Consider the following 23,431-nt stretch of genomic DNA (forward strand, 5'->3'; position numbering starts at 1 on the left):
CCTGAAGATTAATTCTTACATAGTTTCTGGACAAGGGGATTGAGTCCACCATTAGTAAGTTTGCAGATGACACCAAGCTGGGAGCAGGAGTGATCTGTTAGAGGGTAGAAAGGCTCTGCAGAGAGACCTTGCCAGGCTGGGCAGATGGGCAGGGGCCAACAGGATGGCATTCAACAAGTCCAAGTGCCAGGTGCTGCACTTTGGCCACAACAACCCCAGGCAGTGCTGCAGGCTGGGGACAGAGTGGCTGAAAGCAGCCAGGCAGAGAGGGACCTGGGGGTAGTGGTGGAGAGTAGGCTGAATATGAGCCAGCAGTGTGCCCAGGGGGCCAAGAAGGCCAAGGGCATCCTGGCCTGCGTTAGGGAGAGTGTGGCCAGCAGGAGCAGGGAGGTCATTGTGCCCTGTGCTCAGCACTGATTAGGCCACACCTTGAGTCCTGTGTCCAGTTCTGGGCTCCTCAGCTCAAGAAGGACATTGAGACTTTTGAATGTGTCCAGAGAAGGGCAACAAGGCTGGGGAGGGGTCTGGAGCACAGCCCTGTGAGGAGAGGCTGAGGGAGCTGGGGTTGCTTAGCCTGCAGAAGAGGAGGCTCAGGGGAGACCTTATTGCTTTCTACAACTACCTGAAGGGAGGTTGTAGCCAGGTGGGGGTTGGTCTCGTCTCCCAGGCAAGCAGCACCAGAACAAGAGGACACAGTCTCAAGCTGTGCCAGGGGAGGTTTAGGCTGGAGGTGAGGAGAAAGTTCTTCACTGAGAGAGTAATTGGCCATGGGGATGTGCTGCCCAGGGAGGTGGTGGAGTCCCCATCCCTGGAGGTGTTCAAAGAAGGCTTGGATGTGGCACTTGGAGCCATGGTTTAGTTGTCATGAGGTGTTGGGTGACAGGTTGGACTTGATGATCTCTGAGGTCTTTTCCACCCTGCTTGATTCTGTGATTCTCTGACAGAATGATTCCGTTTTCCTGGGTTTGGTTATTCCTGATTTTGTTCAGCTCAGCTGACAAAAAGCCCTGGGGGGGTGGGGATGGGAGGGCAATGTCACAGTACAATGTTACAGATTAAAGCTATCTGAATGTCTCTGGGAAGCTGTGGGGTGTTTAAAATGCATTTTTTCCTCCTCACTGGCAGAATGCAGCAACTTTTGAAGACATTGAAAAACCAGCATCAACTTACCAGAAGACCAAACCAGTAGAAGCTGGTAAGGCACTGGCCACAAACCCTCTCTTAGGAGGTGATGATGTCCAAGAGCCCAGGACGTTACTGGTGATGTAGCAGTGCTGAGTTGGAGTTATCTAGAGGAAACTGCTCTCTGTGCAGCCCTCTAGCAACCACAAGAACTTCCTCTCCCTCCTCCCTTTAGAGGCTGGCTTTGCTTGATTGGCTTTGTTTTCTTTCTGCCTTGATGGTCATCAGAGTTGAGGAAAGGAGAGTGAAAAGCACCAGAGTGGAGGGCAAGCCGAGGGGAGAGGTGGAGAGGGGGAGACTGCACCAAGAGAGAAGGGAGGGAAGGTGTTGCAGAGGTTTTTACATGAAAGGAAGGAGGTGCACAGGAGGTTTGGGCTTGGAAGGGCAGAAGGAGAAGGCTAAAAGAGCTTTTCTGAATGGACTCTGAGCTCAGAGAGCAGAAAAGAAGCAGCATGCAATCCTAGTAGGAATTTGTACCAACACCTCCTTCTAGGCTGCAGACAGCCTTCAGCAACCTCTGACTCTGACCTTTTGCACTGTTACAGTTGCCAATAAAACAAGGAGCATCCGAGCTAACTTTGAAAACCTGGCCAGGGAGAAGGAGCAGGAGGACCGCAGGAAGGCGGAGGCCGAGCGGGCGCAGAGGATGGCCAGGGAGAAACAGGAGCAGGAGGAGGCCCGAAGGAAGCTGGAGGTCAGTAAGACTCAAATCCCACCTGAGCAGCCTGTCTGGTGTGTGCCAGGGCAGTGTCCCTTCTCTCCAGCTAGGCTTCAAAGGCTTTGTGTGCTTGCTTGTGTCTGTGCTTCACCGCCCTGTGACTGCAGCCAGCCATCGGTGTGCACCTGCTGTGCGCAGCAGGGGACAGACCTGGCCCTCGAAAGGCTCTGTCTTCCTCTCAGGAGCTGGGTGCCTTGGTGACAGCTGGTGATGCTGGGTTTGGAAGGTGGAGGTGGTGTCACCCACTGCACACAGCCATGAGAGGAGGGGAAAGCATCATCCCAATGGTGATGGAGCCTTAGTTTGTGGAACAGAAACTAACTGGAGGGAGGTTGTAGCCAGGTGGGGGTTGGGCTCTTCTCCCAGGCAACCAGCACCAGAACAAGAGGACACAGTCTCAAGCTGTGCCAGGGGAGGTTTAGGCTGGAGGTGAGGAGAAAGTTCTTCACAGAAAGAGTACTTGGCCATTGGGATGTGCTGCCCAGGGAGGTGGTGGAGTCCCCATCCCTGGAGGTGTTCAAGGGGGGATTGGATGTGGCACTTGGTGCCATGGTTTAGTTACTCAGGAGGTGTTGGGTGACAGGTTGGACTTGATGATCCCTGAGGTCTTTTCCACCCTGCTTGATTCTATGAAAATTACTTGGGCTGTGTGTGGTCGTTTGAGGCTGTGCCTTTAAGAACAAACACTGCTGGAACACACTGGCTAATGTTTTTGGTACTAGAACCAAAACATTCTGATATTCTAAACGAATTTCATTGGTTGATAAACAAAAATTCAGCTTTAGATTGTGAAGCGGTTGGAAAATTTTTTCCTCAGTTCAGTTCGGTTTGGGAGTTGGGGGAGTTTGGTGTTTCAGCCTGTTCTCCCTGCCTGCTTCTTCTGCGAACTGCTGGACTTGGCCTTCAGATAAGCAAACACTAATCCTGCATGGGCTTTTGAAGCTTGCTAACAACTCTTTTCCTTAGTAACTTGCCTTTCTCTCTCTCTAACCCCTTTTTGGGGAAAAAGGGAGGTAAGGGGGGGGAGAGAGGGGGTTCCAAAGAGGGGATCCCTCCCTGAGGGAGGGATTTTTGTTGTGTTATTTGTCTTTGCTGTGTATTTCTGTGTATATATTGTGAATACCTGTATATATTGTATTATATATAACCTGCTTTCCATATATGCTTGTAAATATATAGCTTTTGCTCTTCGACTGAGTTAGCCGTGGTTTCTTACTCTGTGGAGGAGGGAGAGCTAAGCCCTCTCTCAACCTACCACATTTATTGGCGCCCAACGTGGGGCTTGGTGACAAATTAGTTTGATTTATTGCTTGCTTAAGTCGAACGAGCAAACATGAAGGTGTTTTGGCTTTTTGAGCGTCTGTTCTTCTCGGTCTTTGGTGTATTGATCTACAAGTATTGCCTGGGTATGATTATCGATAAGATAGGTAAATATATAATGCAAAAATTATATTTGTGGTTTAAGTGCAAGATTCGGCTTCTGTATGATCAGTGCCTGGAATTCTTTTATGTTAAAAAGTGCAGGAATGTTACATCTAGCACACTCCCTATTGAGATAAAAGAGTTTAAGATTCCGCTCGGTGAAAGGGTAATTTTAAGTGATGGCTGGGATCCAAAGCTGATTTTCTTGATGTGTGTAGTCCTGCTGATGATGATAATTAATGTGTATTTGTTGGTAGCACTGTACCGGGAGAAAAAAGTGTCCAAGGCATGTTTTGTTATAAAACGGAGGGTTAAGAGACGAAAACGCCACCCTAGCTCTGTTTCAGGAACATCCAGTGAGGATGATAATGGAGAATCTGTGTCAGTTAAAGATAAAGCTAAAAAGTCAATCGGCAAGGCAGCTCTGGATAGCACTGCTAACGATTCTGGCAAGCAGCCAGGGGCTGCAGTTGCCCCAAACATGGCGGCTCCCGTGTCCCAGGCAGCCACCATTAACGAGGCAAAGTCATTTCCTCCTTCTTCCATGGCAGGAGCGGAAGCGTCCTCCAAAGCAACTAATCTGTCTCAAAGCTTATCAGCTTCTGATAATAAGGCAGCTGGAAACCCAAACACAGCTCCAGTAAAGCAAGTAGCAGTTTTAACAACAAGGAAGGGTAAGACTAAAGCTGATTCAGGAGCTGACGGGGATGCACAGCAAGGTTCTTCTGCTGGGGAGGAAGAGAAAATCTGTCTTAAAAATATAGCTGAGTTATTGAGATCATCAGAGGATCGAGATGCATCTCTTGGTAAGACAGCAGCTAGTGGTGGTGCTTCTCAGCTTAAAGGGATCTTTGAGAGGTTGTTGGGACCACAAGTTGAGGAACAGGAGGCAGAGGAGCAAGAACAAGATGACATAACCGACTGCTCTTCACCACGTGAGGAGCTTAGAAATGTAAGAAAAGACTATCTCAGAGCAGATAAGGAGCCAGTTCTCGCTTGGCTTGGTAGATGCTATGATACAGGTGCTCCAGCTCTAATGGTTGGAGACAAGTCAGCAGCCCAGCTAGGAACTCTCTCAAAGGATAATGGAATAGATAGACATCTAGGCAAGGCTCTCGGTAAGGTTAATCTGTGGATACGCCTTCTGATGGCGGTTCTCATGAGATACCCTTCCCGAGATGATCTTCCATGGAATCCTAAGCCCTGGACTACCATAGATGAGGGAATCAAGCGTCTGAGAGAATTTGCTGTTAGAGAGGTACTCTATGGTGAACATGAATCTCTGAATCCTGATGATGTTCCTGTAGGAAATGGTCTTACTAAAAAGCTCATCAAGCTTGCTCCTTCCAATTATGCAAACATTCTGGCAAGCAGAATTGTAGCAAGAAATTATGGTGGAGCTCCTCTTACGGTTGGCCAATTCACTGATCAATTGAGACAATTGGATGATAGCATGACACGTGTTTCTTTGGTTTCAGCCATTGAAACTCTGTCTGGAAAACTGGAGAATTGCATGAAAGAGCTGAAGGATGAATTTAAAAACACCATCTCCCAATTGGCACAAAGAGATGATTCCAATTCTTCCTCCAGGTGGGTACAGGTTTCATCTGTGAGGAATAGACATCCTCCAAGGAGGTCATTCCAAAACAGATCAAACCAAAACAGACCACCAAGGCAGTCACGTAGGACTATTTGGATTACCCTGCGTGATCAGTTTGGTGAGAACATGAACAGGTGGGATGGTCAACCAACTTCTAATCTTTTCAGGAGACTGAGAGAACTGCAAAGTGGCAGAACCCGAGGTAGCAATACCAGAAGGGTAGCTGTTACTTCTACAGTTCCCCAGGACAACTCTAGTAGCTCCAACAGTGGCTCCAGTTCCAACACTGCACAGTGTGCTCGTTGCACCTGTGGACATGTTCCCCATAACTAGGGGTGCCCTGCCTCCTGCCAGGGGGAGGAGAGGGGTAATACAGATAACAGAATCTATTGGGATGTGTACATCCAGTGGCCTGGCACTTCACACTTTCAGAAGTACAGGGCCTTGGTTGACACAGGAGCTCAGTGCACCATATTGCCATCAAATTATCAGGGATCAGAGTCCATAACTATTCTGGGAGTCACTGGTGGATCTCAAGAGTTAAGTAAAGTGGAGGTTAATATAAGCTTAACTGGTAAACAATGGAAAAAGCATACAGTTGTGACCGGACCTGATGCACCTTGTATTTTGGGAATTGATTTTCTGAGAGAAGGGCGTTTCAAAGACCCTAAAGGTTACAAATGGGCTTTTGGAGTAGCTTCTGTAGAAATTGATGGACAAAAACTGAAGCTGTCTGCTAGACCTGAGCTTTCTGATGAATCTGCAGTTGTGGGACAACACAAGATTCAGGACATTAAGTTGCCGGTTGCTTCTCGGACTGTGCATCACAGACAATACAGAACCAACCGTGACTCTTTGTTGCCCATTCAGAATCTGATTCGTCAGTTGGAGAGTCAGAAAGTCATCAGCAAAACTCATTCACCTTTCAACAGTCCAGTGTGGCCTGTGCGAAAGCCGAATGGAGACTGGCGTCTGACAGTGGACTACCGAGCCCTGAATGAAGTAACTCCGCCTATGAGTGCAGCAGTACCAGACATGATGGAACTCCAGTATGAGCTGGAATCCAAAGAGGCCAAATGGTATGCTACCATAGACATTGCTAATGCCTTCTTCTCTATTCCCATAGCAGAGGAATGCAGGCCTCAGTTTGCTTTCACCTGGAGAGGAATCCAGTACACTTTCAACAGACTGCCAATGGGCTGGATCCACAGCTCCAGCATCTGTCATGCAGTAATCCATGATGCTCTGGAGGAAGGTGGTGCTCCAGAACACATCCAGTTCATCGATGATATCATCGTCTGGGGTAAAACTGCTGAGGAAGTCTTCGAGAAAGGTAACAAAATCATGGACATTCTCCTGAATGCAGGTTTTGCCATCAAGAGAGACAAAGTGAAAGGTCCTACCACAGAGATCCAGTTTCTGGGAGTGCAGTGGCAGGATGGACGCCGACACATTCCAGTGGATGTGGTAAATAGAGTCTCTACCATGGCAAATCCCACGAACAAGCAAGAAACTCTACGTTTCTTGGGGATAGTGGGATTTTGGAGACTACACATTCCTGGATACAGTCAGATTGTGAAACCTCTGTATGATGTGACTCGAAAGAGGAACAGTTTCCACTGGGGACCTGAACAACAAGCAGCCTTTGACCAGATAAAGCAAGAAGTAGTCCAAGCAGTGGGTCTGGGACCTGTGCGAGATGGTCCAGACATTAAGAACATTTTGTACACGGCTGCAGGTGACAATGGTCCAACCTGGTGCTTGTGGCAAAAAGCTCCAGGTGAGACACGTGGACGACCTCTTGGTTTCTGGAGTCGAGGTTACAGAGGTTCAGAGGCTAATTACACTCCAACAGAGAAAGAGATTCTAGCTGCCTATGAAGGAGTGAAAGCAGCTTCTGAAGTAATTGGAACTGAGTCACAACTTCTCTTAGCTCCCAGATTGCCAGTTTTGAATTGGATGTTCAAAGGCAAAGGTTCCACACCACATCATGCCACAGATTCCACCTGGTCTAAGTGGATGGCCCTGATAACACAGAGAGCTCGAATGGGAAATCTTGAAAGACCTGGTCTGGTGGAGGTGATCTCAAGTTGGCCTGAAGATACCAACTGTGCTAAACCTCCAGAGGAGAGAGTAACTCGTGCTGAGGAAGCTCCTCCTTACAATGACCTTTCTGATGATGAAAAGAAATATGCTTTGTTCACAGACGGTTCCTGTCGTCTCGTCGGGAACAAGCGAAGGTGGAAGTCTGCCGTGTGGAGTCCAACACGCCGAGTTGCAGAGGCGAAGGATGGAGAAGGAGAATCCAGTCAGTTTGCAGAGGTAAAAGCTGTCCAGCTAGCTCTCGACGTGGCTGAACGTGAGAGATGGCCAAAGCTTTATCTCTACACCGACTCATGGATGGTAGCCAATGCTCTATGGGGTTGGCTAAAGAACTGGAAAAAGAATGGCTGGCAGAGGAAAGGAAAACCCATCTGGGCAGCTGAACTGTGGCAAGACATTGCTGATCGAATCGAGAGAATTCCAGTGAAAGTGAGACACATTGATGCTCACATTCCCAAGAGCAAAGCTACTGAGGAACAGCAGCACAACCATCAGGCAGATCTAGCTGCAAGAGTTTCTCAAGTAGACAAGGACTCTGAACTTGATCTCGACTGGAAACACCGAGGTGAGATATTCTTAGCTCGGTGGGCTCACGATTCGTCAGGACATCAAGGCAGAGATGCAACATACCAATGGGCTCGTGACAGATCCATAGACATTTCCATGGATGCTATCACACAAGTCATCCATGACTGTGACATTTGTGCTGCTATTAAGCAGGCAAAGAGAATTAAGCCCTTGTGGTATGGTGACAGATGGTCCAAATACAGGTATGGTGAAGCTTGGCAGATTGACTACATCACTCTACCACGTTCTCGTTCTGGTAAGCAGTACGTGCTTACTATGGTAGAGGCAAACACTGGATGGCTGGAAACTTACGCAGTCCCACATGCAACTGCACGCAACACCATTCTCGGTCTGGAGAGACAGATCCTGTGGAGACACGGAACTCCAGAGAGGATTGAGTCAGACAACGGAACTCACTTCAAGAACAACCTTGTAAAGAGCTGGGCAAAAGAGCACGGTATTGAGTGGATTTTCCATATTCCTTACTATGCACCAGCTGCAGGGAAGATTGAACGCTACAACGGTTTGTTGAAGACCACTCTCAAAGCCATGGGAGGTGGATCTTTGAAAAACTGGGAGAAACATTTAGCACAAGCAACCTGGCTGGTGAACAGTAGAGGTTCAGTGAACCGAGCTGGACCTGCACATTCTGATCTGCTACAGAAAGTAGAAGGTGATAGAGTTCCTGTTGTTAGGGAAAAGAATCTGTTAGGTAAAACTGTTTGGGTATTTTCGCCCTCAGGAGAGGCTAAACCTGTCCGAGGGGTGGTTTCAGCAGAAGGTCCGGGTCACACTTATTGGGTAATGCAAGAGAATGGTGAAATTCAGTGTATTCCACAAAGAGATTTAACTTTAGCTGAGAGAGTTTAATTTCAGAATGTTGTACAGCTACAGCGCGTCCAAAGGAAAGAGTCCCTGAGGAATCTACGGTGCACGAACCCTGAGAACCCTGAGAGCCCTGAGTCAACTGAGAGTCCCTGAGTCCCTGTTTCCCTTTTTCTTCGCTTCGTCTGCGGAGAGACAAACTGTTTTCCATTTTCTTGATTTTGGATTTTCTTGGACTTCTGAATCATCTACATCTGAGTATAGCCGGAATGGACGATGAACTTAACTTACGAAGTGTAAATATTGTTCTGGATTGGATGGACAGTACGAACAGCCAATGAAATTGTTTAGAAAGGGGTGGACTGTGGTCGTTTGAGGCTGTGCCTTTAAGAACAAACACTGCTGGAACACACTGGCTAATGTTTTTGGTACTAGAACCAAAACATTCTGATATTCTAAACGAATTTCATTGGTTGATAAACAAAAATTCAGCTTTAGATTGTGAAGCGGTTGGAAAATTTTTTCCTCAGTTCAGTTCGGTTTGGGAGTTGGGGGAGTTTGGTGTTTCAGCCTGTTCTCCCTGCCTGCTTCTTCTGCGAACTGCTGGACTTGGCCTTCAGATAAGCAAACACTAATCCTGCATGGGCTTTTGAAGCTTGCTAACAACTCTTTTCCTTAGTAACTTGCCTTTCTCTCTCTCTAACCCCTTTTTGGGGAAAAAGGGAGGTAAGGGGGGGAGAGAGGGGGTTCCAAAGAGGGGATCCCTCCCTGAGGGAGGGATTTTTGTTGTGTTATTTGTCTTTGCTGTGTATTTCTGTGTATATATTGTGAATACCTGTATATATTGTATTATATATAACCTGCTTTCCATATATGCTTGTAAATATATAGCTTTTGCTCTTCGACTGAGTTAGCCGTGGTTTCTTACTCTGTGGAGGAGGGAGAGCTAAGCCCTCTCTCAACCTACCACACTGTGGCATGGGCCAGAGCTTCCTGACTCCTGTGTAATTCATGAGCACAGCAATTCCAGGAAATGTTTAGTCAGAACCTTCATTTTTCACTGCTTGACAGAGTCTGCAGGTTTGGTGGCACTGCTGCTGGGATGGAAGGACCAGGGCATTAAGGGCACCTTGTCCTCCACATCCTGTTCCCTTGCTTGGTTATGTGGTGCCTGGGATGCCTTACCAGCAGTAACCCTCAGGGTGTGCTGCCTGCAGCTGCCTTCCCTTTCGTGCCAGCTGCTGCAGCAGTCTTTGCCCAGAGCCTCTGGCAATTTCCCCTGTGGTCCCCTTGCTGCTGTTCTGATTTCATGGCCCCATGCTTGTAAACTCTGATGTTGTGGTAGGGAGTGGGAAGCCACTGATGCTAGGGTAAGAACAGGCCCCAGTTTCCACTTCTCCTTCACTTCTTGTTTAGCAGATAGTTCATGCTAGAGGAGACAAAACACAGGGCACAAACAGGCAGAAACCTCCTGAGCTGTGAGTAAATGCTGCTTGGCCATGCACCTGCCCCGAGCCTGAGCACCCAAGCAGCCTGCTCCAGCTGCTGCTGGCACAGGCAGGCAGGAGTGGCCAGTGGGGAGATGGAGCAGGTCCTGCTGAGAAGCCTGTGGTATTGGAGGGGATGCACAGGAAAAATACTCAGCCTCATCATCTTCATTTCCATTTGCTATGCTGAAGAGACCCTCCCAGAGGAGGATGCTTCTCTGGGACCCTCATCACTGGCTGCCCATGTGGGAGTTTTCCAGCTCCTTTCTCCTCTCTTTCTCCTCTGTTGTTTTTATTTTCCACCAAGAGCATCTTTTTCTTAGAGCCACTATACACCACCAGCTGCAGACCCCACTAATGAACCTTCTTGCACATGAACTTGTTTCAGCATGCTCTGAGACATCTGGAATCCAGGAAAGACTGGCAGATGGTTTCTCAGATCAGTCCTTTGACATGAGTGGGGCAGGCCCCTCAGCTGCTTTCTCACTTGTGGTAGGTACTTCCCTTAGTGGGGTGCTGCTCCAGCATGGCAGGGAGTGCTGTTCCCCCCACTCCATCCTATGGTCTCCTTCCTCACAGACTTAGACTTGGTGTAACTGATCTGGTTTACAAGTCTGAAAAGCAAAGTGCCTGGTAGGCTGGCAGCAGCCTAGCTCCCAGCTTCCTAAGTGAAGTACCAAATGTCACCTGCTGTCACAGTTACCAATCCCCAGGTGCTGAGAGCTCTCTTGTTGCCCAGTTGCAGTGGTGCATGCATTTCTCCAGCTACCAGTGCAGGAGAACATCCTCTTGGCTCTCATGGTCCACACCATGCTGTTGCCAAGAGAAGTTGGACCAGAAGATCCCTGAGGTCCCTTCCAGCCTGGGGTTCTGTGATTGCTGCTGTGCATTTGGGGACTGGGCCTTCTTTGCCTTCTCTCAGACAGAGCTGGGTAAAGTTTGTCTTGCTCCTCTCAGTCTGGAAACCATCCTCTCCCTGCTGGGGATGCTGAAAGGCTGCCCAGCAGCCTAGTCCTGTTCCAGCCCAGCTGGAGATGATTGCTCACATGGACCTTGCCAAAGGCTTTTGCTCAGCATTCCCTTCTGTGCCATGGGTTTGTAGGCTGGCCTGGGGGGGTGGGAAAGGAGTTCAGCTTCTCCAGCAGCTCTCTTGCCATTCATTGTGGGTGATTGTGTGCTGGCAAGCCAGGGCTGGGGGTGGAGGGTGGTGAAGTTAGGCTCTTGTTTTCCAGTTCAGCTTTTCATTGAGGTTTCCTGCTGCTGAGGGAGCAGTGCTCCAGAAGGGTTGGACTGTAGTAGCACAGGTCCTCCTGAGTCCCTGCACTGCCACAGCTTCTTCTCCCCTTTCTGCCTCAGAAATGCCTTTCTCTCTTTGCTGTTATTTGTGCTGTTGGTGTGGGTTAAATTCAGGCCATGGTGCTTGGTTTTCCTTGTACTTCATCAAAGATTCTGTTGCCTGGACACACTTGAAGGTTTTTTTCCAAAGCTGGTATTTAAATTTCACCAGATGATTAATGTTCCTCCAGACTGAGCATCTCCATGGTTAATTGTGTGGTTCTGCAGGCAGGGAGGGGGAGAGGACAAGGCTAAGCGAGAGCTGAAGGAGCATTGGCTGTGCTGTACCCTGCTCAGTAGCTGGGCCTGGAAAGGGGAGGGCTGTCAGCCACACCATCCACACATACCATAAAGAGGGGCATGGACTTTGGCTGAAGTGAGCTTAGTTTCTTGAAGTGAGCTTCCTTGCACAGACAGAAAGTTCTCTCCCTTGCAGGAAGCCTGTGGGCTTGCCTGACTCCCACGGTGGGAGGTACAGATGGCTGCATTCCCTCAGGAGCTCTTCCCTGCTGATCCTCTGCTCTGCCTTTCACATGGCACACAGGCAAATGGTGTTGAGCCAGCTGGTTTGGATTGATGGCTGCCTCCTGATGGAGCTGGCCTCTGCCTGCTCAGAGAAGCAGGCAGTATGGGGTGTTTCAGTGTGGGAGAAACCCAGCCTGAGAGGGGACTGAACTGGAAAGGTTTCATGGCAGTTCTGCTGTGGCTGTCCTGGGCTCTGATCTGGATTGCAGAAACCTCTATCCCAGGACAGATCACTCCAGCTTGGCCACGTTCTTCATTGCTCATGGACTGATACTGCTCAGCTTGTGCCCAGGCTTAAATGTGACTTCTCATAGACACCTTGGTGGTGCTTTTTGTATCTGTAACACAGGAGTGAAAAGCTGGGGAAGACTTGTTTGTATCAGGCCAGATGTTCTCCAGTAAAGCACAGCACTAGGATTGGAATTGCTGGGTCTGACCCCCAGCCACACTTTGCTTGCTTTGTTAGATGGGGTTTTCCTGAGCTGGGACAAAGAAAAGGAAGAATTTTTTGGTCACAGAGTCCTCTCTCTTCATCTCTGGGCTACAGTTCCTCCTGAGGATCCTTTGGGGACTTGCTGCTTGCTGGACCTCAGCAGCTGGAGCATGGTCTCCCAGAGCACATATCCTCTTCTCTTTTACGGCAAAGAAACCCTGGCCCTAGAGCCGCAGTTTTCCTTCTCCCTGTGGTAAAGACAGGCAAGACGAAGCAGCCTGCTCACAGCTGGGGTTTTTCAAGTCCTGCAAGCCATGCAGCATTTCTTGGCTTGCTAAGGAATGGCTTTGCAATGGGGACTGCAGATTTGCCTCCTGAGTGAGTCACAGGTGGGATGGCACCGTGCCGAGCGCTCCAGTGCCAGAGTCTCGGACTCGGGGCCCTGCTTCTGGTGGCACACAGTACAGCAGCAGCACTGCTTCTGAGCTCCTGAACACCAGCACTGTCACTAGAGAGGGCTTCCTTTTGTCTGAGCTACTCAGCCTTGTGCCTTGGCATGTGTTTTGCAGAGCTGCAGGAGCTTGCAGGATCGTTTCTCCTCACAGATAATATAGAAGCTGTATAATTAGAACATGCAGGCTTCAGGTTCACTAAACTGGGGCTAAACTGGGACAGCTGATGAACAGAATGGATATATTGAACACAGGAACCCTGCAGCTCCTGTGGGAGTGTGGCAGAGAACATTGGGTGCTCTGGTTTTAAGTCCATGTGTGCGCACACACTGTGACATTTGTCTCTCTCCACTTCCCCTGCTTCGCTGCGTGTCTGAGCCTTCAGCGTGCAGCCGCTCCAAAGCCTCGGGCAGGTCTAACAGTCCAGTCCTCTTCTGCTGCCTGCTCACAGCTCTGTACTGCAGAGTGTGCTGGCTGGCTGGCCTGCTGGGGGCCTGCTCTTGGTCCATGTCATGGCATCAGCGACTTAGCTGCACTAAGAATTTTCTTTCTCTTTAATTTAGGAACAAGCCAAAGCCAAAAAGCAAACTCCACCCTCATCTCCGACCGCACAGCCAGCTGAGCAGCAGGCTCCCTCAAGCCCAGTCTATGAGGTTTGCTACTATTACTTGCAGTCCCTGTTTACTGTGCTGAGCAGAGGAACCTTTCCACAAAGGGCTGCTGAGCCTCACCTCTGTTTCTGCAGGATGCAGTTTCCAGTGCGGTGCAGGCTGCCTACAAGGACCCCGGCACGGCCGCGCGCGAGCCGGAGCCTGGCTACAGAGCCGCAGAGTACCAAGAAGCAGTGACTCAGCAAGAGGCAGAGTATGAGCCAGAGACTGTCTACGAGGTGGCAGGAGCGGCAAACCATTACCAAGCAGGTAGAGTGTGTGCTTCTGACAGGAAAGCCCTGAAGAGGAAGGTTCTTTCCTTGGGCAGCAGCCTGAGGAGCAGCTGTGCTGATGCCGCGCTGCCCGCCCTTGCTCAAGCCTTGGGCTGGTGACGCTTCTGAGCTTCTCCACCACCAGGCTTTTACTTAGGAAATGAAGGTCTGGCTGGAGCAAGGGTGAAGCTGCTGCTGTGAGGTGATGTTGGAATAGCTCCAGTGCATAGTTACCCTAGGGTATCAGTTCAAAAAGACACGTTGGGGGGGGTGCCCATTTCTACCCAGCTCAGCTTGAGAAGAGAGCACAGAGATGGAGCACTCAACGTGTTGAGCCGGTGCTGGCCTGCCAGGCACAAATTCTGTCAGCAGCTCTTGGAGTCTGACATGGATGTGATGCATTCTGTGCCTGAGAGGGTATGGAACAAGAATGTCTGAACCCAATGAAACAGAAAGAACCAGGTTCCTGTGGGTTGCCAGTTCCTCACCTCTTCTGGTTAGCAAATGAGGTGTGAAGAATGAGCCTGCTCTCTGGAGTGTGAAGCCCCAGGAGTTTCAGACACACTTGCCTGGTAGTAAATACTCCCTTACACACTGACCTTGGGCCACTCACTGTGCTGGCACACTGGACAGGGGCATTACAAGGCTGTTTGTGCTGTATTGAATGCCTGCTTGTGAGTCCTTTCAGACCTTGTGTGTGCTGTAGGCGAGAGTCCACAGGGACATCAGCACTGCTGGGGATGTGCAGGTTGTGCTCTGCTTCCTCTGAGGGTTAGCAGCAGAATTAGAGGAGCACCATTGAAAACTTGGGGTGAGAGGTTGTGTGCTTCATGCTTTTAATGTTCCTCCTTTCTCTTTAGAAGAAAATGCTTATGATGAGTATGAGAATGAACTTGGGATCACAGCCATAGCCCTTTATGACTACCAAGCTGGTAAGCAAAGCTCCTGTGTTCAGTCTTGGCTTTGAGGCTCTGCTCTGCCAGATACCTCTGCATTTCCCCTTGGCCTTTCATTGTCTAGGCTCTTGTAGTAGTGATATATGAAATGAGGATACGAATTAGGGGCTTGGTGATTCAGCAAAGGCACTGAGACACTCCTGAAAACCAGTAGCTGCTGTTTCTGGGAATGGTGGAAGGTTCCAAGAGCTTTGTTAACCATGGCTGCTCCTGTTAAACCATAACACCTTTAAAACCTTGCCTGGCTAATGCTGAAGAGAGACTTAGGAAAGTAAAGTGGAAGCTTTGGAGTCTCCTTCTCTGAGACTTTCAGGACCCCAGGGGAGGTTTAGACTTGAGGTGAGGAGAAAGTTCTTCACCGAGCGAGTCGTTCGTCATGGGATGTGCTGCCCAGGGAGGTGGTGGAGTCCCCATCCCTGGAGGTGTTCAAGAGGGGATTGGATGTGGCACTTGGTGCCATGGTCTAGTCATGAGGTCTATGGAGACAGGTTGGACTCGATGATCCTCGGGGTCTCTTCCAACCTTAGTGATACTGTGATACCCCTCTGGATGTGTTCCTCTGTGACCTGTGCTGGATTCTATGGTCCTGCTCGGGCAGGGGGGTTGGACTCAATGATCTTCAGAGGTCCCTTCCAACCCCCAACATCCTGTGAGCCTGGCCCCAGTGTGTTAGGTAGAAGTTGTTGCTGTTAGCTGGAGACCCACTCAGCGTGCAGGAGGTAAGAACCCAACTCCCTCATCATGAGAGAGAGGAAGGGACAGGTCTCTGCTCTGGTCAGAGGCAGTGGGGCTGACGGGCCTGAGCTGATGTGTGGGGCCGCTCCTGGGCAAGCGCTGAGCCTCTCTGCTCCCCTCCGCAGCGGGTGACGACGAGATCTCCTTCGACCCGGACGACATCATCACCAACATCGAGATGATCGACGACGGCTGGTGGCGAGGGGTCTGCAAGGGCCGCTACGGCCTCTTCCCTGCCAACTACGTGGAGGTGAGACAGTGACCTCTCCTGGCTGCTGCTGCTGCCTTAATCGCCCAGCCGAGAAAGCTGGCTCCCTCCCCGCGGCAGGGTGGTGCTCCCCTGGGGGCAGGGTGTGGCTGTATCCATCCTGCTTTTGTATTTCATACTCTGCTGATGCTTTTTCAAATGTTTATGCCACAGAAGTCGCTAATATATTGCAACTCCTCTGCTCCTCACTCAGGCTCCTGGGGGCTATCTCCATGCTTTTGGGAAAGTTTCTTCTCTGCCAAATTAGCATCTGTCATAAACAGCCTTCCTGAGGACAGCTAGCTGTCTGTTGTACTAGTGCATGTTGGGCTCCTAAGTGAGCAGACTTCCTTAGTGTTCCAGTCTAGATAGTCTTCCACTAAATGTTCTCAGCTGAGCAAGCGATGGCTCTGCAGGTTGCATCCCACAGAGGCAGGGCAGGGCTGGGGAGGTGCATTGGGGTTTTTTTTCTTTCTTCTTTTTTTTTTTAATTGAAAAAGCAAAGAAAATGCTTGAAAGTTGCAGCCACTGGCAGTGAATCAAACACTGTCTGGTATTTATGGAGTATTAGTGTTAGGAAGGAAACAGTCTGGTCACTTTTTCCTTCTCTCTTGAAGTGAAGCTCCTTGGCTCTTGCATTGAGATCCTTTTTTTAATGATGGCTTTTTTCCCTGCTCCTCCTGGCCGTGCTTTCCCTGAGGAGGGCTGCAAACACTCTAGCACTGATTGGCCCAGATTTCTTTACTTTTTTTCTCCTTGTTCCACCCTCCTCATTCCCAGGAAAACTTGGAACAGTTCCCATACAAATGCTAAGTCACTCAGCAAGGTTCCCACTTGTTCAAAGGGAAACTGACACCCAGAGCTGGGTGATTACCTGCAGGAAGGGGCTCACTGCTTTCAACGGGGGGGGGGGGAAGGGCAGCTGTGTTCTGTGTGCATCATGTCCTTTGTTCACACAAGGAGTGGCCTCCTGTGCGCTGAGGACATTGTGTGTAACCATCTTTGAGTCCAGGAGTGTCCATACCAGTAATTGGATGTACAGCTCATACAAATGATCTCTGTTTTTACTCCATGCAAAAGACAACTGTACTTCGTGTGTGTGTGTTCAGCAGAAACTGCCAGTAACCTCCTACTAAACAACAGAACTAAAGCCTCTTCTTTGCCAAAACTGAAATTCTCCTTGTTCTAGAAAGCTGCAGATTTAGGGTCCCTACCAAAGAGTGCAAGCTGCATCTAGCACTGCAGGTGTTCAGTGTCTGTTACTGTCTGTTTCCACCTTCTGATCCGAATGGGAGTGGCAGAACTGGTTCAGGAGCTAAGAAAGAATGCAAAGAGTGTTCATAACCTGCACATTTGGACCAGTGGAATAGAGGAGACCTGTGTGAAACAGTGACATGCTTAATGTAGCTGGGAAGAAGGCATCATGTTGAACCAATGCTTGGATGGTTGGGACAATCCTTCCCGAATGCCATACCTGCGTCATGGTTCTGTATCTGTTTTCCCTCTGCACAGTCTCATTTCTGTGTCATTTGCATTACTAGGGTTGGGTTTTATATGCAGTTTATTTTATCCAATTTTGCATAGAACACCTCATAGGGAGATGATTCTTTTGTAAATTAAATATTCAATAAACTTTTGGAACCATTTGCATGGAATACTTTTGTCTTTTTAACTTCCTTTGCCAGCCTGTTAAGGTTCAGCTGCTCTCCAGCTCTGGGCCCAGCCTGCATGCAGCAAAGGGCCCTTGCAGCTTGCTGCTGCCTTCCATGTGCTTCCCTGACCTCAGAAACCCACTTGCTGTGCCCATTTACTTCCATTTATTTCCATGGGCAAATATTTAGATGAAAATTAGACTTTGGGTGAACCTCCAGGTGAGGTCTTCTGTTTCTGTAAACAGCATTGGGATCCCTTTTGTCTTTGCTGACAGTGGCAGCGAGCCTGGCTTTGGGGAGAAGATTTGAGCCTAGCTTTGGGGAGAAGATTTGCTCCTGGCTTTTGAGACTACTGATGGGCACTGAGCACTCTTGAAAACACAGCCTCTGGTTAGGGGCAGACAAACCCTCCCCTCACTTCACAGCTGTTCTGCTCCTGTTCCTGCCAGGGAGCTTTGGTGCTACCCAAAGGCTGTCCTGCCTTGCTGGCCAGGCAAGCCACCTTTTAGTTTCTAGTCCTAAGCTTTCCTGAGCATCAGACACTTGGCACTCTGCTGCTGGAAATGCAAGTCCCAGCAACCTTTTCCTAACTGTCCTTTAATGCCACTGTCTTAAAGGAAAGCCAGAGCCTCAGGGCTCACTGGCAGCAGTCCTAAGGCAGCAAGTGGGAGCTGTTGCTTTAGGAGGTGACTTCAGAGCTGATGCCTTGAGCAGGAGATGTGCCCCTGCAGGTAGGCTTCCTGCACCAGAGGGGTGCAGGGTGGGATTAGGAAAGCTTTATGCTGCTAAAGGAAGATAAAAGAGGGGATCAGTGTGGGCAGTGAGCCTGTTGGCTGGAGCTCTCTGTGGACTTGTTATGGTGGCAGGGTGGGCTGGAAGGCAAGTTTGAATGGGGAGGATGGTGCCATGCACAGGGCAGCTGCCATGCTAAGACCTTTCAGTGCTTTTTGAGGGTGGTGTGTGGGGTATGGCTGCAAGGTTGGGGCTGCTGCCAGAGCTGCTGAAAGGCAAGCAGGCTTTGAGGAGGTTGCCACAGCTCCCTGCCTGGCAAGAATTAAGTTTCAAGCAGAGAGGGAGGGAAGGGACAGCTGTGGGTAAAGCCCATAAGCAGCATGGTGGGGAAACCACTGCAGGCCTGTGTCCAGCTCCTGTGTCGGAGTTAAGATGGGAGGGGACTAAGTTACTGCAAGAACAATTGAGGTGACACTTTCAGCAGTTGAATCCTGGCAGCCTGTTCTTGGCTTGCCTCCTCTAATAGTTCCCTATTCATCGCTGAACCCTTAATCTATCGGTGTGGCAAGATAGAACCATAGCATCAATAAGGTGGGAAAAAACCTCAGAGATCATCAAGTCCAACCTATCACCCAGCACCTCCTGACAACTCAACCATGGCTTCAAATGCTACAGCCAATCCTTTTTTGAACACCTCCAGGGACAGTGACTCCACCACCTTGGCAGGTCTCTAGGCAGCAGTGCTATGACTGTGTTGGTGCTACTGTGAGATCAGAGGCAGTCAAGCCTCTGAATTTTAAGATCCCTCACTCATCAGCAGTAATTTGCAACATGTGCTGCTGAGAAACCCCACCCCAAACCCTGCCTTTAGCATCAGAAGGGCTGGCTCAGCCCTCCTCCTGGGTAAGTCAGGTGAGCAGCAAGCAGGCTCATTAATGTCTGCTAAGGAAAGCCCTGCAGCTTCACTGCCTGCCTTTGGCTGCGCCAGTGCCTGTCCTGGCACCCCAAAGCCATCCCCTTGCTGCTTCTTAGCGCAGCCCTGGTGTTGCTCTGCAGCATGCTGGGGCTTCAGCTGACAGAAGGTGCTGATTTTATTGAAGTCTAATCAATGAATGGGTTTTACCCTGCTGAGTGTCATTCTTCTCCATCAATGATGATGAAGCACAGCATAAGAGGATTTAACTTCACTAGTTCATATCTGCCTGTGCTAATTGCTAGCAACAGTAAGGCCAGGGCTGAAAAGCACATGTGAGAGGTGGAGAATGGCTCAGAGACAGGAGCTGCCTTTGACTGGCCCATGCTGGTGGGGCAGAAGCTGCATCTGCATTAAACCCCCAGCTGCAGGGCACTGGTGCTGCTGACAGGGTGGAAAGTGTCACTTCACACAGAGCAGCAGCATTTCCCTCTCCATTAGTCCCACTTGGTGCCTGAGGAGCTGCTCATGTGAATTCTAGGCACCTAATTGCTTTTTCTTACTAAGTTGTCTGACTTGCCTCTGCCTGTTTGGCAACCACTTTGGTGTCCTGGAGAAGGAGCCCTGGGCTAAGGTGGTGTGGCCATCCAACATGCCTTAGGATGCTGGAGTTGCTCTGCTCAGAGCAGGTCACACTGAGGCTGGCTGGGTGAGGAGAGTGAAGAGCCTCTCTGCAGCACGCAGGCTTAGCACCTCCAAGGCCTTGCGAGCGCTTGGCAGAGCTTTACCAATGCATTTCTCAGATGCATTTTATCAAACCTCTCCTTAAGCTGCTGCTTTATTTTTAGGCTGCACAGATGGCAGCTTAAGAGGCTGGTGAAGAATGTGCCTGCATCCAATTTATTTTATATAAGCCTTGGAGCTGTGGAGGATGTTGCTGGGGCTCTGTGTGCAATGGGCCATTACCGGCTTGTTAATGCTGACTGGCTTTCCCATAGCAAGACTCAGCCTAACTGCTTTGTGATCCTTAACCAAGGAAGGGGAGCAGGAGGAAGGGGAAATTGTAAAATGAAGCCCCATGAAGTTCCTCTAAGAGGTGGTTTGGCTTAGCTCAAATGCACCCCAGTAACAATTTCCTGTTGCATGTGGTCTGTGTCTCCTCTGCAGTTCGTTCTGAACCTGGCAGGCCAGCTGCCCCCTCAGCATAGTCCAGTTTGCAGAGCCCTGTTCTATCAAGTAGAATAAATGATAGTTGCCAAGGATCCCTGTTTGAAACACCTACTTGTGGATGAGAGCTTTTGCAAATGCAGGCTTAAAGCCACCTGTGATTTTTCTGAGAGGCTTCAGCCTGTAATAGAAGCTTTCAAAGAGCAACCCACGGATGTTTGACACCCAGCCAGCAAGCTGGCTCCTTGTGGTATGGAGTTCAAGAACTGCTGCCATCCACCCTGCAGCACACAGGCATGTGGAGCCTTCAAGGCTCAGGCTGCAATAATGCAGGCATCTCCCTGCATGCTTGTCCACACCAAGGGATCAGGAGGCTTAACTGCCACCAAGCCTTCTCAAATCCTCCCCACGCCTGCTGTGATTTACAGGTGCTGCTGTGAGCTTAGCTGGTGCAAGGGAACTTGCTGTATCAGTCCATGGGATGAGGGAAAGAGCAAAAAAACTAAATTCAAAGGCTTGATCCTGGCTGTGCAATGCCAAATGTACAGAGAGCTGCTTGGGTGGCTTCCAGAAAGGGGGTCTGCACTGATCCAAATGGCTTTCATTGACATGTTGGTCCCAGAATATAAGCAGCTTGGCCAGGAAAGGGGTGATACATCTGCTGCTGCAAGGAAAGTGCCTTGCACACAGCAAGACAACCTTACCAAGAGGTGCAGGGAGGGGGGGGTGTCTCTTGTCACAAAGCCCAGAGCTGAATGGCCAGGTGGAGTCAGGCAAAAGTAATGTAACAATTACTGTTATTTAATTAGGCCCTCCTCACCCCCCCCCCACACACCCCTCACGTGGGTGTAACAGCAAAAGGTAGGACCTGAAGTGCATCAGAAGAGATTTCCTTTGTCTTAGAGCAGTTTGTCCCACTGAAGCCTCTGTCCTTGCCCCAGCGTGCATGCGGAGGGTGCCAGCCCTCCTGGCACGGCACAGATGCCTCAGTCCAAAAAGAAAACACAGCTGTAGAGCCTCCAAATATCTTCCCAGTGAAGGCAGCTTGCTCTTGGGGTAGGCTGGGCTCTCACCACCCTCTTTTTCCCAGTCCATCCTGTGCCTGTGGCAGAAGAGTCTGCAAGAAGGATCCCTGGGGCGTGAGGTGAGAATCGGAGTCACAGAATTGTTTGGCTTGGAGGAGACCTTTAAGATCCTCAGCTGTTAACCCAGCACTGCCAGGTCACCACTCAACCACCTCTACACCTGCAGGGGTGGTGACACCACCATGGCCCTGGGTGGCCTATTCCAAGAAGATTGATTGATTGATTTATCCTTCCTAATGTCAAACCTAAACCTGCCCTGGTGCAGCTTGAGGCCATTTCCTCGTCCTGTTGCTGTTACCAGGGTAAAAAGCCCAAGCCCCACCTGGATACAGCCTCCTCTCAGGAAGTTGTAGAGAGCAATGAAGTCCCCCCTCAGCCTCCTCTTCTCCAGGCTGAACAACTGCAGCTCCTTCAGCTGCTCCTCACAAGACCTGGGTTAGAGACCTTGCACCAGCTTCATTTATCTCCTTTGGACAAACTCTAGCACCTTAAGAGGATTTCTCCTCAATTTATGATCCTGCAGGGCCTGGGGTTGTGAACTCCCACACTACTCCTTGTAGGAGACTACACAGCAGCCCTTCCCCTCTCACAGTTAGGACTTTCTTCCAGTCTGCATTTATTCATCACCAATGGTAACGTTCTCCTAGCGCCGATGTTCCCTCAGTTCAGATCCCTCGCCTGGCTGCTCACCCACTCCTGTGAGTGGGAAAAGCAGACAGCTCCCTGCAGCCTGCTATTTGCTTGGTTAAACAGACCCAGTCGTTTCCAACCTGCTTGCAAGCCCCCACTCACATCTTCCAGCAGCTCTTTCCCACACCCTTCCTGACTGCACCTGCTGCAGAGGAGCTCCTGTGAGCGCCCTGCAGCCCACTCACACTAATGGGTCCTCACTTCCTGTTGGAAGAGCCTTCCCCTCTCCATGGCTATGTGCTGTGCACAGAGCTCTCTCTTCCTGTCACCTCCATCAGTCCCTTGGATTCATGGCAAGATTTGCCCCTTGGTGCATTTTCTACAAGCAGCTTTTCCCTGTTTCCAGTTTCTCCATAGAATCATGGAAACACAGAATGGTTGTGCTGGAAGGGCCCTCTCGAGATCCCTGGCCCTGGCAAAGCAGGGCAGGTCACACAGGGATATGTCCAGATGGGTCTTGAAAGTCTTCAAAGAAGGAGACTCCACAACCTCTCTGGGCAGCCTGCTCCAGGGCTCCAGCAGCCTCACCACAAAGAAGTTTCTCCTCATGTTGAGGTGGAACTTCTTGGGTTCCAGTTTGTGTCCAGGTTGGGTCTGCAAGAGCTGCTGCTCATCAGCTTGCAATCAAACGGCCTGAGATTTACAGCACTGGTCAGAAAAGATATTCCCACCAAAAAATATCCATGCCTGATGCAGCTGAAGGCTCACATGGAGCTGCTAACAGCCACAGCCAAGCTGACTGAACACAACCACCCCTAACCTAGCAGACACACTGCAGCTCCTTAAAGAGCTCTCTTCTGCTCTGTAATTATACCCTCAGCCGATTCCCCTGCCTTTAAATATTGAGGCCACTCCCAACAAGGCAAAACACTGCCGAAAGGGTTTCTTGTAGCAAGAAGGGCAGCAGAGTGCACCGGAGAGAGCTGCCAAAGGGCTGCGCTCCGGTTCCGCGGCGCGGCCGGCAGGCTCCGCTAGATACCAGCGCCAGAACCGGTTTGGTTCAGGCTTAAAGCACCAGGCGTAAACCCTCAGCTGGTTTGCCGCTGTCCCTGGCTCCTGGCAGCCACAGCAAGAACCAGAGGAGCGTTCATGGCAGCGAGATGAGCCCTGCCTAAGCCCCGTTTCATTGCCTCCCCCCATTCACCTGATTTGAAGGGAGGACTTCAGAGCAGTCTCCTCACGCCAGAAAGGGTCTGAAGGAGCTGTCAAACACTTCTGCTTTCCTGCCGCAGCCACCGGCAGGTCTCACTCCAGAGCACAGCACTCCAAGCTCCCTTCACCAGGTGCTCCAACAGCCTGAGGACAAAGCTCTTCATTTAAATAAAGGGTGGCTGAGCCAGGTGGAAAAAGCTGAGGTGCAAAAAGCTAAGGTGCAAAAAGCTAAGGTGCATGCATTAGTTTTTAGACCTCATGCTCTGCAGTGGTGCCAGCACTATGCCACTCTGGATGGTCCAGCACAGCTGCTAGGGGTTGGGTGAGATTTCTCATGGGTTTGGGACAAAAGGAATGAAAGACCACAAAATGCAGAGAAATAGAGAAACCCAAGAAGGAAACACAACACAGCACAAGGTACAACAGCAAGCACCAAACCTCCTTTGCTTTGCACTGCAAATACCTGACTGACTTTAGCTACAGAGGTGCTGGATTGCCACAAATACCTGGAATAAAGGAAAAGCCTGGGTT

At 50.0% G+C, this 23,431-nt stretch overlaps 1 protein-coding gene across 3 annotated transcripts in view; it reads left to right on the forward strand.

Annotated features, from left to right (window-relative positions):
• CTTN (cortactin) overlaps window positions 1-15,973 on the forward strand; it is a 29,305-nt gene extending 13,332 nt beyond the window's left edge. For all 3 annotated transcript variants that reach the window (XM_054171630.1, XM_054171631.1, XM_054171632.1), the window contains 6 exons: window positions 1,126-1,195; window positions 1,728-1,876; window positions 13,213-13,302; window positions 13,395-13,569; window positions 14,432-14,503; window positions 15,388-15,973. In XM_054171630.1, the coding sequence (XP_054027605.1) occupies window positions 1,126-1,195; window positions 1,728-1,876; window positions 13,213-13,302; window positions 13,395-13,569; window positions 14,432-14,503; window positions 15,388-15,524 (693 nt within the window). In that variant the 3' untranslated portion in view covers window positions 15,525-15,973. The remainder of the gene's footprint in view (window positions 1-1,125; window positions 1,196-1,727; window positions 1,877-13,212; window positions 13,303-13,394; window positions 13,570-14,431; window positions 14,504-15,387) is intronic.
• Window positions 15,974-23,431: the final 7,458 nt, after the last annotated feature.

Source organism: Dryobates pubescens, chromosome 22 (genome assembly GCF_014839835.1).
Source record: "Dryobates pubescens isolate bDryPub1 chromosome 22, bDryPub1.pri, whole genome shotgun sequence".
Lineage (NCBI taxonomy): Eukaryota > Metazoa > Chordata > Aves > Piciformes > Picidae > Dryobates > Dryobates pubescens.